At 41.3% G+C, this 13,588-nt stretch overlaps 1 protein-coding gene across 5 annotated transcripts in view; it reads right to left on the bottom strand.

Moving 5' to 3' along the window:
• The window catches only part of LOC122550467 (rho guanine nucleotide exchange factor 7-like), a 137,271-nt gene that overhangs the window by 48,909 nt on the left and 74,774 nt on the right, over positions 1-13,588 (bottom strand). For all 5 annotated transcript variants that reach the window (XM_043691228.1, XM_043691225.1, XM_043691224.1 and 2 more), the window contains 3 exons: positions 3,687-3,781; positions 2,650-2,745; positions 844-966 (listed from right to left, as the gene is read on the bottom strand). In XM_043691228.1, coding sequence (XP_043547163.1) covers positions 844-966; positions 2,650-2,745; positions 3,687-3,781 — 314 coding nt within the window. The remainder of the gene's footprint in view (positions 1-843; positions 967-2,649; positions 2,746-3,686; positions 3,782-13,588) is intronic.

The raw sequence follows: 13,588 nt of genomic DNA on the forward strand, positions 1-13,588 counted from the left end.
CGAGAGAATCAAAAGGAAAATAAACCTCCAAAGCTGCAGTAAGGCAGCAGGTCTCCCTCCCTTTCTTCAGTGAAGTAGATGGGAACCCAAAGAAATTTCTACACCCCAGTACTTTGACTACCTTGTAAAGCCAGAGAAGCTAAGCTGTGACCTCTATCTAAAGACTTGGATCTCGCTTGATTTCTATCCAAACTGAAGACTTATTTCTAAGATCGTCCACTGGTCACAACTATCAACAATTTGATTTTATCAACAAGACGCCCTATGGACTATGATAATTTGTCAAATGTTATCCTTTGTTTTGAGGTCCATTCATCAATAAAATATCATCGCTATACAGTCTTTTGTCTCTACAGCTGTCTTGTGTTGTGTGAGTATATCTGAAGGGGATATAGTTCCAATTCTGGATTGTAGCTTATATGATAAACAATCTTTGGCACTTGTTTTTAGGATTGCCTTTTTGTTTTACGATGTCCAGGTTATTTTAAATTAATTGAAGTAATCTGGTGAAAGTTTCTTTGTTTTGGGATAGCAGTAACAAAGGGAAACTATTGGCAATTTTGGTGATTGGATGAAAACATTTATACTAGTGTTGCAACCCGTGGAGTCAAGGGGGCTTGATTATCAGCACATTCTGCTCATGACAGTGGTAACGGCACACACACCCAATAAGCAACATGCATGGCACAACAGGGCATATGTATTACCCACCGGCTATACTTTGGGATAATTGGAGTGTGAAATTGGAACAGTTATCCCCAATGTTGTCAAGTCTTATGTGTATTTTTGTGCCTCTGTTCTATGCAGTGTCTATTACCCTGGGTACTGGAACTTGTCACATACCTGTACTCCGTGAGGACATGGACAGCCCAAGGGTGATTGGCACAGTATGCGAGATAAAGGCTTTTCATTTGGGACATTAAGTTCCCAAAGCATCCTCCAACCTTCTGCTGGGATTCCGGTAACCTGTGCACACAAAGAAACAGAGGCAAAGAGCAAGCATACAATTATTTTACAAGTATTTCCAATAAACTTTTGATTATCAAACAATTGTTTGAAATTTGCAGGAGTCACAACAGGTCACCATTTCAAACCAATTTGAGGAAATCATCATTCCGACATCAAAGAGACTTTGATTACTTTGAGAGCAACTAGGGATTGTCAATAAATGCTGGCCAACCAGCGGCACCACACCCCACAAATGAATAAATAAAAATAATTTTAAATATGGACATTACTAACAGTGTCAGCATTTATTATTATGCTTTTGATGATAATGGTGCAGTCCATGTGGAAGAACATCCATAGTGTTATAAGAGAGGACTCCAAGATTTGGATCCAGCAATAGTGAAGTAAAGTTAATAGATTTGCAAGTTCAGATGATGTGCAAATTGGAGGCAGCTGCTAACCTACATGTTGCACTGTGATCACGTCACAATGATTGTCCTCAGTACCATCCCTAGGAAACTAAATTAAACACATATCAACCTCACACGCAAGTTACATTCTGCTTCCTCACTTAACACAATTATTTATTCAGAAAGAAACTTCAATGTCAACAATGAACACCTCAACCAGAGGAAAGAGGAAGGATCAGGGCCAAGAGAGTGCTGCACAATGGGAGAGAGTGTCAATTGGTTAGAGGGTCAGAACCGAGAGAGTGCCTCTCGGTCTGAGGGTCAGCACCATAATAATACCACCTGGTTAGAGGAACAGGACCGAGAGAGTACCGTATTGTCCGAGGGGCAGTACTGAGGGAGTGTTGCAGTATCTGAGGGAATGCTTCAATGAGGGTCAGTATTGAGGGAGTGTCACAGTGTCAGAGGCTTATCAATGAGAGTGTTTTTGTGTCATAGAGTGACAACTGAGGCAGTGATGCACAATTGGAGGGTCAGTACTGAATCAGTAGAAGGTCAGTACTTAGCGAGCACTCACTGTTGGAGGGTAAGCGCTGAGACAATGCTGAATTTTCATAACAGTTACTGTTTAGTGTCCCATCAAAAAGGAGGCCACTTCTTTGCTCTCAGGTTAACATAAATGATGTCATGGCACTTTCCATGGAGAAACAATGGGATTCTACATTTTATCCTGGCCAATATTTATCCTTCAAACAACGGTGTAAGAGCAAAGTAGAAACATGTACAGCTGGAGAAACTCCACAGGTCTGACAACTTCTGTGGTGTGAAAACAGAGTACATGTTTCAGATCCGTTGACCCTTCTTCAGAACTGGGTCCGTTCTGACGAAGGCTCATTGGACTGAAACATTAACTCTATTTTCTCACCACAGATGCTGCCAAACCTGCTGAGGTTCTCCAGCTATTTCTCTTTTTATTTCAGATTTCCAGCATCTGCAGCTCTTTGCCTTTTTTGCTTACAAGATCAAAGTATTTGTCTGTTAATTTCATTCCTGATTATGGAAACTTGCTACACTCAGTGTCAGTTTTAACAGACTGCAACAGTGATTACATTTCAAAAGTACTTCATTCATTGTGAAGCATTTTGGATATCTAGAGGTCATGAGTGAGGCTATGGAAATGCAAATTTGAGGTAGAAAAGCAAATGCTTGCTGAAACTGTTTTTTCTGCATTTCATATACATTGAAATAATAGCAATCAGAGTCCTCCAATAGTTCTTTCAGAATTACTCACTTGGTGCATTCTTCTAAAGACTGAACAAGGTTTTGTTGGAAAGAGCAAATATCCTCCAGGTTGCCCATCAAATATCCCATGTCAGTAGAACTTAACCTGCAAGCAGACAAAAAATTGATTTTAAATCAGCATATCCGACACATTATCCTGCCTGCATTTTGTTCAATTTGTTCTCATAAGGTGGGTGCCACTGACAAGGTATCCATTTAATACCTATCCTCAACTAGCCCGAGTACTGGTTTGTAACGCTACACATCTTCAGAGTGAACACAGGTATGGTACTGGAGTCACATATAGGCCTGGACTGGGTAAGTGAGTCAAGATTCTAACCCTGAAGGATATTTATGAACGTACTGGGTTTTTGCTCTAATTCTCTCGCTTTACCTTGCTTGTCAGACATGAATCTCAGATGAATCGCAACTTTTCTTGCACTGGGAAAACTGAAGACATCATCTCCATTCCTTATCACAAAGATATACCTTTTCCACAAAGACAGTCTACTCCACCTTCTTAATATCACCGTTCTCCAAATCTATTTAGCTAATCTGTTGAAACTATGCTTTTGTTACCCCCATACTCATCTCTTCTGGCTGGCTTCAAACCTTACATTTAAATTATCATTCATCCAAAACTCTACAGTCCATATCCTAAGTTGCTGAAAATGTGTTGCCGGAAAAGCGCAGCAGGTCAGGCAGCATCCAAGGAACAGGAGAATCGACGTTTCGGGTATAAGCCCTTCTTCAGGAATGATGCTGCCTGACCTGCTGTGCTTTTCCAGCAACACATTTTCAGCTCTGATCTCCAGCATCTGCAGCCCTCACTTTCTCTCAAATATCCTAAGTTGCACCAAGTTCTACTCAGCCAACACCCTGTGCCTACACTCTGTCCCCTGTAGACTTCCAAGCCCCAGATACACTGTCTGTAAAAAATGCTACGGAAACATAGTTATGATACAAGTGAGCATCTTACAGAAAACAATGTGCTTAAATTTAGCATAAAAAAAACATTGAAAGAAAAGTCACAGAAATTGGTCTCACTTATCACTGGCTTGCAGAGGTCGCAAGAAGGTTGACAGAAGTATCGTTAGCTCCTCTGCATAATCGCATTCTATTTCGAGAATATTCTGCAGCACCTGCAGAAAAATAAAGTTTCAGGACACAAACGCAATAAAAACTGAGAAGCAGTAAAAAAAATGTTGCCATGACGAAATACTGAGAATAAAAGAGGGCAGAATGGTGAACAGGAACTGTTGCCCTTCCACAGCTCACACTGATGCACTCTCAATTAAAGAGTCCGATGGGATGGGCCCAGCAGATCAGTTCCATGTTTGGGGCCAGGAAAATCAGGATTGATGGGTCAGAGTGACTCAGTCACTGTACCACAATGGTGAGATGGCAGCTCAAACTCATTCCAGGTTCCCAATTCTTTCTCTTTGGCATTCCTTATCAATTTATATTTCAATTTGTTAGCAGCCAGTAAAACTTCTTGATCATTAGGGAGTTCCAATTCCCTGACCAACTCTATGGTACTTGATTTTTGTTATATTATAACTTCCACACTGCCTCCTATCTCCCTCTGGACAACCTCTATAATATCATCCCCACTCCTATGATCCGAGTTCCTTTCACCAGTCTGTGATCTTTTCCTAGGACCACAGTCAATTCCAGAATTGATATTGCATGTTCTGCTCTCAACATGTTTAATTAATTTTGCCAATCCGTTGATCTTAGTTTCTGATCCTCATCCTGTACATTTTTCTCTGTTGTCCCTGTTATGGCAACATTTCCCCATTCACTGGCTCCTTCTGGTGTATATGTGACTCTAATGCCAATGTTTGGGACAAATTGTCTTACTCCATTCTCAGTATCAGTGTGTCCATATTTAGTCAGTCTTTTGTCTGCTGTAACCTGCTCCTTGTAGTGTAGGTATGAGGAGTGCATGGTGCCTCATTATTTTCTACTACTTGTTCAGATTCTTTATATGTATATGAAGTGTCAATTAACGTCAAGTTATGCAGGCTAACTATTCTCTTGCCATGTTGCAAATTGCTGCCTTTCCATCACTACCTTGACTTTACCTGGCATTTCTCTTTTGTAATGTACCAAGTCTCTGAGTTAAAATTTATTTCCAATGCCCTCATACGACAATATAAGGCTCACCGAACTCTCTCTGAAACATCAGCCTCAGGTGCACAGAAAGAAATTGAGCTAATTGTGATGCCTTCCCAAGCCATGGGTGATCATTCATTACCTATAAGAATTTTTGGATTTTCCTAAACTAATTGACATGGTCTGCAGCTCTCATGCATTTGCAGTGAATTATTTGCAGGGACTGCCTACACAGAACAGATGTTAGTTAACAACTTCAATGGTCCACCAAGATTTTATGACAGAATCAGAATAGCTAAGATGCAGAAGATGGCAATTCGGTCCATTTATGTAACTTTCTATCTATTATTACATGATTTCTTCCACAAAGTTAACTACATATAGAGACTGTTGCTCTGCTGTGTTCATTACTATAGTGTTCATCTTCTGATTCATCATTAGCAAGTTTCACCTCACACCAACTGCACACCCCCATAGACAGTTAGGAATTTAGCAAGTGCGTGCTGTCCAGTCCTGATCCATTTCTCCATTATATCATGCACAATGACTTGGAGTCACAGAGTCATACAGCATAGAAAGAGGCACTTCAGTCTATGTTAACCAATAAATATCAAACTACACGAATCCCATATATCCGTCCTTGATCGATAGTCCATGCCCTGGCATTTTAAATACTTATCCAGGTGCTTCTTAAATATTGTGAAAGTACTTGCCTCAAACATCCTCTCAGACAGAACATTCCTTATATCTACCACCCTCTGGGTGAGTGAAAAGGATTTTGCTCAGATCTCCGCTAAAACACTTACTTCTTATCTTAAATTTATGTCCTCTGATCTTAGACATGTCTGTCTATGCCTCTCATTATTTTGCATACCTCAATCAGATCCCCCCCCCCTCAGCCTCCTCTGCTCCAAGGAAAACATGATGTGGAGGTGCCAGTATTGGCTGGGGTGGACAAAGTCAGAGGTCGCATGACACCACCACTCTGAAAGCTTACGATTTCAAATAAACCTGTTGGACTATAACCTGGTGTTGTGTGACCTCTGACCAAGGGAAACAAATGCAGCCTATCCAGTCTCTCCTCATGATTGACATTTTTCATCCCAGGCAACATCCTGGTGAATTTCCTTTGCATTCTTTCCAATGTCATCACATGCTTCCAATAGAGAATGACGAGAACTGCACACAGTATTTCATCTGTGGCCTAAGCAATATTTGATGAAGTTGTAACAGCTTCCCAGCTGCTATATTCTATGTTCCAGCTAAAGAAGGCAAGCATTCCCTATACCTCCTTCACCACCCTATCTCCCTGTGCAGATTCCAACAGTGATCTATGCACTTACTGTTTGTTACTATATAATATAGATCTAATTGCTATGTGTTCAAACAGGAAATTTTTCTTTCTTTTCTGGAAACTATTTTCTCCCAGAAATCTTTTTGAATATTTCTGACAACTGTTCCAAACATGTGTTTTAATGCCAGTTAATAGTGTAAATTAATCCTTAGCTCAATTCAACAATTTAAAAATATTGAATTAGGAACTTATAGGTAAACTTTTCCAATCTTGTGTACAAACTGTTAAATTTCATTGAATGTTCTTGTACAGAAAATCCAGCTTGCTTTTTAATGTTTTCATGCATAAACTTCAGCAGAATTTCCAAATCTTCTAAAGTGACCAATTGTTGAACCTTTAACATGGAGAATACAACTTGTTTTGCTTCACAAAATATGGCTGGGGAGCCTTTGACATTTCGCACTTGGGTTCAGCCATTTTTCTCCAAAGTAATTCGAATTCCAATTTTCTGTCTGAAAGGAATCTTTGTAGCCAACCTCCAGCTTTAACCAACCATCCTCTACTATCACTGCTAGTAGAACAGATTCCAAGCCAGTCTGGCAGACTGTAATCAGGACATATGTATGCTTTCTTTGGGAAGAGAGTGATTGACTTCCACAGTCTTACCCCTCTCATTCTACATAAACTGTCCTACATGTTCCATATCACACTTAGAAAATTAATTGTCGAAATATGTTCCTTTTTAACCTGAAACAAAAGCATTCACAAGCGGAACAATGGGATGAACCATTAACACTCAATGGCTAAAGGGAGTGGGTCTCAGTCCTGCCAAGCCCTCAATGTTTGCAGCACCCTGCAAGTCATGGCACATCTTCTCATTCAGCTAGATTAGCTGCATTGCCTCAAATACTGAACCCTGCAGCTGAAGGCACAAAGACAATGGGGCACAGACCAGGCCAGGAATACTTGACTGCTAGATCCTGTCTCAACCAAAGGAGCCACTGAAATAAGCAGCATTGTGAGAACATGCTGAAATCCAAAACTCAAAATGCATTTCTATAGCACTTTTTGCAACCTCAGAACATTGCAAAGAACCTTACAGCCAATGAGGTACATATGGAGAGTAGCTATTACAGTAATGTAAATGCTGCAGCTAATTTACACACAGCAGAACCCCACAAAAAATTGCAAAACAGATAGTCTGTTTTAAAAGTTGTTGCTTGAGGGATAAATATTTGTCTCAGTGCACTGCCTCACATCCAGGAACTCTGCAGCACTTCATGCAGGCAGAGTGTGAATCTTAATTTTACTCTATGTGATAAACCCATCCATCCAAATTCGACACAAAACAATGAAAGTTGCTGTATAAGCAATGAATCACAGCCCGAGTGTTCACTTCACAATTGCTACAGTCTTGTTCCATAACTTTAGCCCAGTCATTCAGAATGATGTGAATTGCTGAAGAAATAATAGATAGTGAACTCTTCAAATGCAAGAAGTGAAGTCTCCCTGGGCACAAATATTTCAAACTAATGCGGTTCAAGAAAGACTGCAATCATGGGACAGGCTGCTTTTTATTCATTTTGTCTACCATTACAAATTGCAATCCTGATCTCAGTAATTGAAATATCTTCATTTGTGAAGCTGAAAAAAAATGAGTGCCAAGATTCAAAGTGAGGCATGTTTGGCAGTGCACTGATCCTGCACTATCTTACCGGAAACAATTCACATTGACTAACCCTCCCATCATTGAAAATGTAAAAGTGGTGCAGCTCAGGGACCCCAGTCAGACTGTGAAACTCCTGCTAAACATAATGGTAGACATATGTGGACAATCTGGACCATGATACGTTGGTGATATACTAAATAAAAGTACTTAATTAGCTTGAGTAACCTTTACAAAGGATTAAATTGGAGATGAATTTTGAGTTTTAATGCTATTAGTTCAATCACTCCCTTCATATCTCCCCAAAAAAAGTGTCAGCATACATTCAGTTACTGTCCATGTTAACCCAGTGACTGAGGTTTCATTTACAGTTCACAAACAGGCTATTTAGCTGTTCAGTCTATGCTGCTTTATGCACCACATATGCCTCCTCCTACCCTACTTCAACTCTTCTTATCACGTACCCTTCTATCTATTTCTCCCTAACGCATTTAACCAAATTCTCCAATATTAATTATAATATTCCATCAATATTGTTTGACTTAACCATTCCCTGTCATAGTAAGTTTTGCATTCCCTGGATAAATAGGTTTCTTTCAAATCTTATACTGGATTCATAGAGACTATTTTATATTTAGTGCCTGGATTTGGTTTCACCTACTAGTGGAAATTTTTGTTTTCATTTTTACCAGATTAACACCCTTTCTTAATCTCAAATCAGATCACCCTTCGTGACTTCAATTTTCGAAAGAAAAAGTTTCCACCCTACTGCGTTTTTGCTGATAAAGATATTATAAAACTGATGAATTTTAAAAATATTTTTCCTATTAGTAAACAACAAACGAGTGGCTCACTGTAACCAGTATGGACCAGGTGCCTGTCAAGCTTGTTTCTTCATTCAGTATGAAGATGGTGGATCTTAGCTTCAATGCCACTTTCACACTAATTCCCCATGTTCCTTTGATTCCAAGATGCCAAAAGTAAGCTTATTTAGTCTTAGGTATAGGTAACTACACAGAGTCCACGACCTTCTGGGGTACACAATTCCAAAGATTACGTGGGTGGTGATGGCCTAGTGGTATAATCGCTGGATCCAGAGATCTAGGTACCTGGGTTCGAAACCTGCAACAGCAGATGATGGAATTTAAATTCAATAAAACAAAAATCTGCAATTAAAAGGAATTCATAACCCTTTGAGGAAGACATTTCTCCTCATTATCCTGGGATAATTGTAAGTTCCTCTGCCAGGAGAAACACCCTCAGGTCCTTCGAGAACCTTCTGTGTTTCAGTGAGATCACCTCTCACCTTTCTAAATCCCGGAGGTGATGGGTACAATTTACTCAGCTTCTCACCACAAGGAAACCTCCTTATGCTAAGGATCAAACTGGTGAGCCTTCACTGTACTGCATCCAATGCACATGCTTTGCTACCTATCTCAGGAATCAACAGCTTGCAATGTGTGCACGTGTATTGCTTCTGGATTGAACATTGCTTGTTGTGGCCATAGAGGGAGCTTCATGCTTGATGGTGCACACTACAGCTGGTAAATATTGCTTGCCCAATGTTGACTGATTTTTTTTTCCCTTTCTGTGGGCCTTTTTCTGCCATCTGGTCATTCCTTTCATCCTTTACTTTTCCCATGCCCTTCCTGACTGCACATCTCCAGAAGCCTTTCATTATTCCGACCCCAGGGAATTTAGATCCAATTTAGTCCATGTCTCATAAAAAGGCAATCTTTCATTCTAGGGATAAATCTGTTGAACGTTCATCATACTGCCCCCAACAAATCATAAAAGTTTAGAAAGCGTAAGGTCGCAGAAAAGCTAAAGAGTTAGCATTCCAGACACCTTTAAAGATGATAGCACAAATTAATAAAGCTACATAAAAAAGCAGCTGCAACCTTTGGCATTATAAATAAAGACATCAGGTCAAAACGAACCTTTGCGGAAAAGCAGCTGAACGACAAGGCAGTCAAATTGTGACCAGTATCAGCAGATCTGCCAGCAATATAAAAACTAACATGAACCTGGATCTCAGGAGAGACGGATTAACAATTCCAGATGACACAAAGAGAAAATGCATGACCAGCTGGGAAAAGAAGTGGCGGTGACTAGGACTCAGTGAACAAATTAATAGCTCAGACAAGTGGCTGTCAGGTTAAAGTTGAGGTGATATATTTCAAGAGGGAGTACAGAGGAAACGTAAAACAGGAACACAGGAAATACGAGGAGGTTTCTTCCTTAAAAGGAAGCTAAAGCTATGGGAAAAGTGCAGAAGAGAAGTGAGTGTTTACAGATATAAAGGCAAACTTCAAAATAAAACTGTATCCCCTCTTAGAAACAGCAAATATAGATCTAGCACACATGAAGGCCCAACTGGGTCTTTATGAGTTACAAAACACGTTAAGTATAAATCCACCCTGGGTACCAGTATAAAGCCTGCCACAGAGAACACACAGCAGATCTTATATCCCCCTCTGGTTTTGTTTTAATCATGGTTCTCTTGGCAGTCACAGACCTGTAACAGTAACCCTGCCTCTCACTCTGCAGCTGTTGCCAAAACTCCTGAGTATTTCCAATATTTCCTGTTTATTATTTTGGATCCATGGAGTGGAAACCACTCTACTAATTCCACATCATCAAACACAACTATTCATGCATAAGCCTTGGCATGAAGAGTTGTGAGGTATTTGATCATACACAACACCAGGGCTATCTCCCTCACCCCTGCTCCCCACCTTCATCTGTTCCTCATGCATTCTTGCTGCAGTGGGATCCCACCCTATCTTTCTCAATCACCTTTCCAGCAGTGGGTTGCTCACAAACCATGTTACAGATACTGAACGACATAAGACTGGAGTTCATTAACTCCACCTCACACTATCCTGACAGTTGTATGCTACAATAATAATGGATAAGTGGGTGAAACACAGACTAAATCTCCAACAATTCTACAGTTTAGGTGAGGACCCCGCCCACCCTACCACCACCACCATCAAGGAGAGCTTTGGGATGGTCCAAAGTCACCTGTTCCTCTCAAACAGGCTGCACTCAGTATGTCATGTCTCAAATTACTCATAGACTATGTCCCAAAATACAGGTGACACAATCTGACAGATTATTTGTATTAGAATTAATTAATTCTTACCGTTTCTATTCACAAGAAGCCTGTTTCAAAAACTTACCCTTCATTGAAATATAAAATCGCATTCACATTTGAAAGAATCAATACATTAGCTCTGTCCACTTTAACTGCTCATTGTGCAGTCAGATTGACTCATCAGGTCCTCAACGACTCTCCTTAACTCTCACTCGGTTGCTATCTAGAAAATGGCAAGTACAGCCTTTGAGCCCTACCTAAATGAACACTGGTCTCAACTAACTGAGCTTGGTACAATTCTTCATTACTGACCCCTCCTCAGCATGCACTGCAGCTCAATGAGACAGTTGGAAATTAAGTTCATTAGAAAAAGCTGGCTGTCTCTTGAGGCCAGTATTTATTTGCAACGGAATGAGTGAAATCTGCGGCAGCTGATTTGGCATGGGTTGACACTGGCTTTTACTGCGGTTCCTTGGCTCCTGCATGTTGTACTGGGCCAATTGCCTAATGCCTTGCAGCTCCACTAGTTAGGCTGTGCTGAGAAACAGCACCTGCTCCTGCATAGACCCATCAAACCCAGGCCACAACCACATACTTGAAAGCACATCAGCTGACAGAATAAACCTTGCAGACAATCAGGTTGCTGGCTTATTTGAAAGAAAATTAAGAATTGCATTTACACAGAATCATTCTTGATCTCAGTATATCCCAAAACAACTTCCAGCCAATGCATTACTTTTCACTGTTTCAACACAGCATGCACAAAATAACCCACAAAGTGTTAAATAATCTGATTCAAGGACTTTGATTGATGGATAAATATTGGTCACAAAACTGGGGTGAATTTCCCAATTCTGTTTTAAAACAGTGTTTTAGGAATTTTTCTATTTCGAGAGAGTAGACAAGGACAAAGGGCACATCCAACAGTTCAGCACTCTCTCAGTGCTGACCCGCCACTAATGATTTGGACAGCATAGCCTCCCTCAGCACTGTCCTTTCAATATTACTGCAATCCCTCAGCACCGACCCTATGACTGTGCAGCATTCCCTTATCATTAATCTACCAACAGCACAGCACTCCTTCAGTAATGACGTCGATTTTCCTGTCCTCGGATGCTGCCTCACCTACTGTGCTTTTCCAGCACCACACTGTCAACTCTAGTCTCCAGCATCTGCAGTCCTCACTTTCACCCCTAACAGTGCAGCACTGACACACTGACAGTGCTCCCTCAGTAACGGCCCTCTAACAATGCAGCACTCCCTCAGCACTTACCCTCTGACAATACTGACCCTCTGACAGTGCAGCACTCCCTCAGTACTGATCGTCTGACAGTGCAGCACTCCCTCAGTACTGACCCTCTGACAATACAGCATTCCCTCAAAACTGACCCTCTGACAATGCAGCATTCTCTCAGTATTGCCCTTCCAAAGGTGCAGCATTCCACTCCCTCACTACTGACCCTCCAACACTGCATTAACGTACACCTTAGTACTATACTTGAGGTGCCAGCCTCTATTTTGTGCTCAGGTTTCATAAGTGGATGCAGAACCCTATCCTCTTGACTTAGAAAATGAGCTTTGTGTCCCTGATACTGCAAGGCAAAAGTGAGGACTACAGATGCTGGAGATCAGAGTCTAGATTAGAGTGGGGCTGGAAAAGCACAGCAGGTCAGGCAGCATCCGAGGAGTAGAAAAGTCGACGTTTTGGGCAAAAGCCCTTCATCAGGAATCTGATGAATGAGCCCTGAGGAAAGGCCTTTTTCCCGAAACGTCGATTTTCCTGTTCCTCGGATGCTTCCTGACCTGCTGTGTTTTTCCAGCACCACTCTAATCTAGTCTCTGAATCTACAGCTGACACCCAGTGTTCTCACTGAGGTTCACTGCAACACCCCTCATTATCCAGAAATTAAACAAATTGGATAATGGGGGTAAAATGAGCTACAAAGTCACAAATGCTCCTCTCTCTTGAACGGGAATTTGCTTTCCCGGGCCTTCCCGAAAAGGGAACAATTCCAACAGGTCACTGACTCCTGCAGTCCGCTTGTGCTTCGAGGCAGGAGTCCAATTCTGTTGATGTAACTGAACCCCTGGAATGAAAATATCTCCAGGCCAAAGCTCCTCAGTAACCCTGCAACAAGAACCCCACACCTCAAGTGCTAAACCCCAATATCTGATCCCAAACCCCCATTCATCATTCGCTCCGTAAAACCCAGAGTAAACATCGATTCAGCTGAGCTGTCTTCTCAAATATATGTTTTCAGATACATGCATTTCTAAACAAAGACAGCAGACTTTCTCCCTAATTCCCCAAACAAACTCCCTCTTTCCCTATCTTAAAAAGTAATATTCATCTGGGCTAAGCCTGCTATACATTAGATATTGAGGCACCAGCAATATTCTCTGCCAGTGCCATATAGCTATCACCTGATTTCCTCGCTCTTTCTGCCTCATGTCCAGGCTGCTACAGGAACCCATGAAACATCACTGGCCTCGATTCAAACGCCTCAACATCAGGGCTATTACAGCCACACTGTGTGCTTCAGTGATCCACTGTGTGCTTCAGTAATCCACTTCAAGGCCGCAGCATCCCAAAATCTGCAGATTCCAACAAAACGTCCAGCAGCTCAGCACCCTGCGGTTCCCTCGACCACACAGTCAGTACATATCTCGTAAAACCACACCACACTGTCTCAGAAACAGGGCCCAAGGTACAAAAAAAAAGCCTCGAACAGAATGGAACTAAATGACCTACATAAGAGATGAACCGTCAC

This window comes from Chiloscyllium plagiosum, chromosome 6, assembly GCF_004010195.1.
Source record: "Chiloscyllium plagiosum isolate BGI_BamShark_2017 chromosome 6, ASM401019v2, whole genome shotgun sequence".
Taxonomy (NCBI): domain Eukaryota; kingdom Metazoa; phylum Chordata; class Chondrichthyes; order Orectolobiformes; family Hemiscylliidae; genus Chiloscyllium; species Chiloscyllium plagiosum.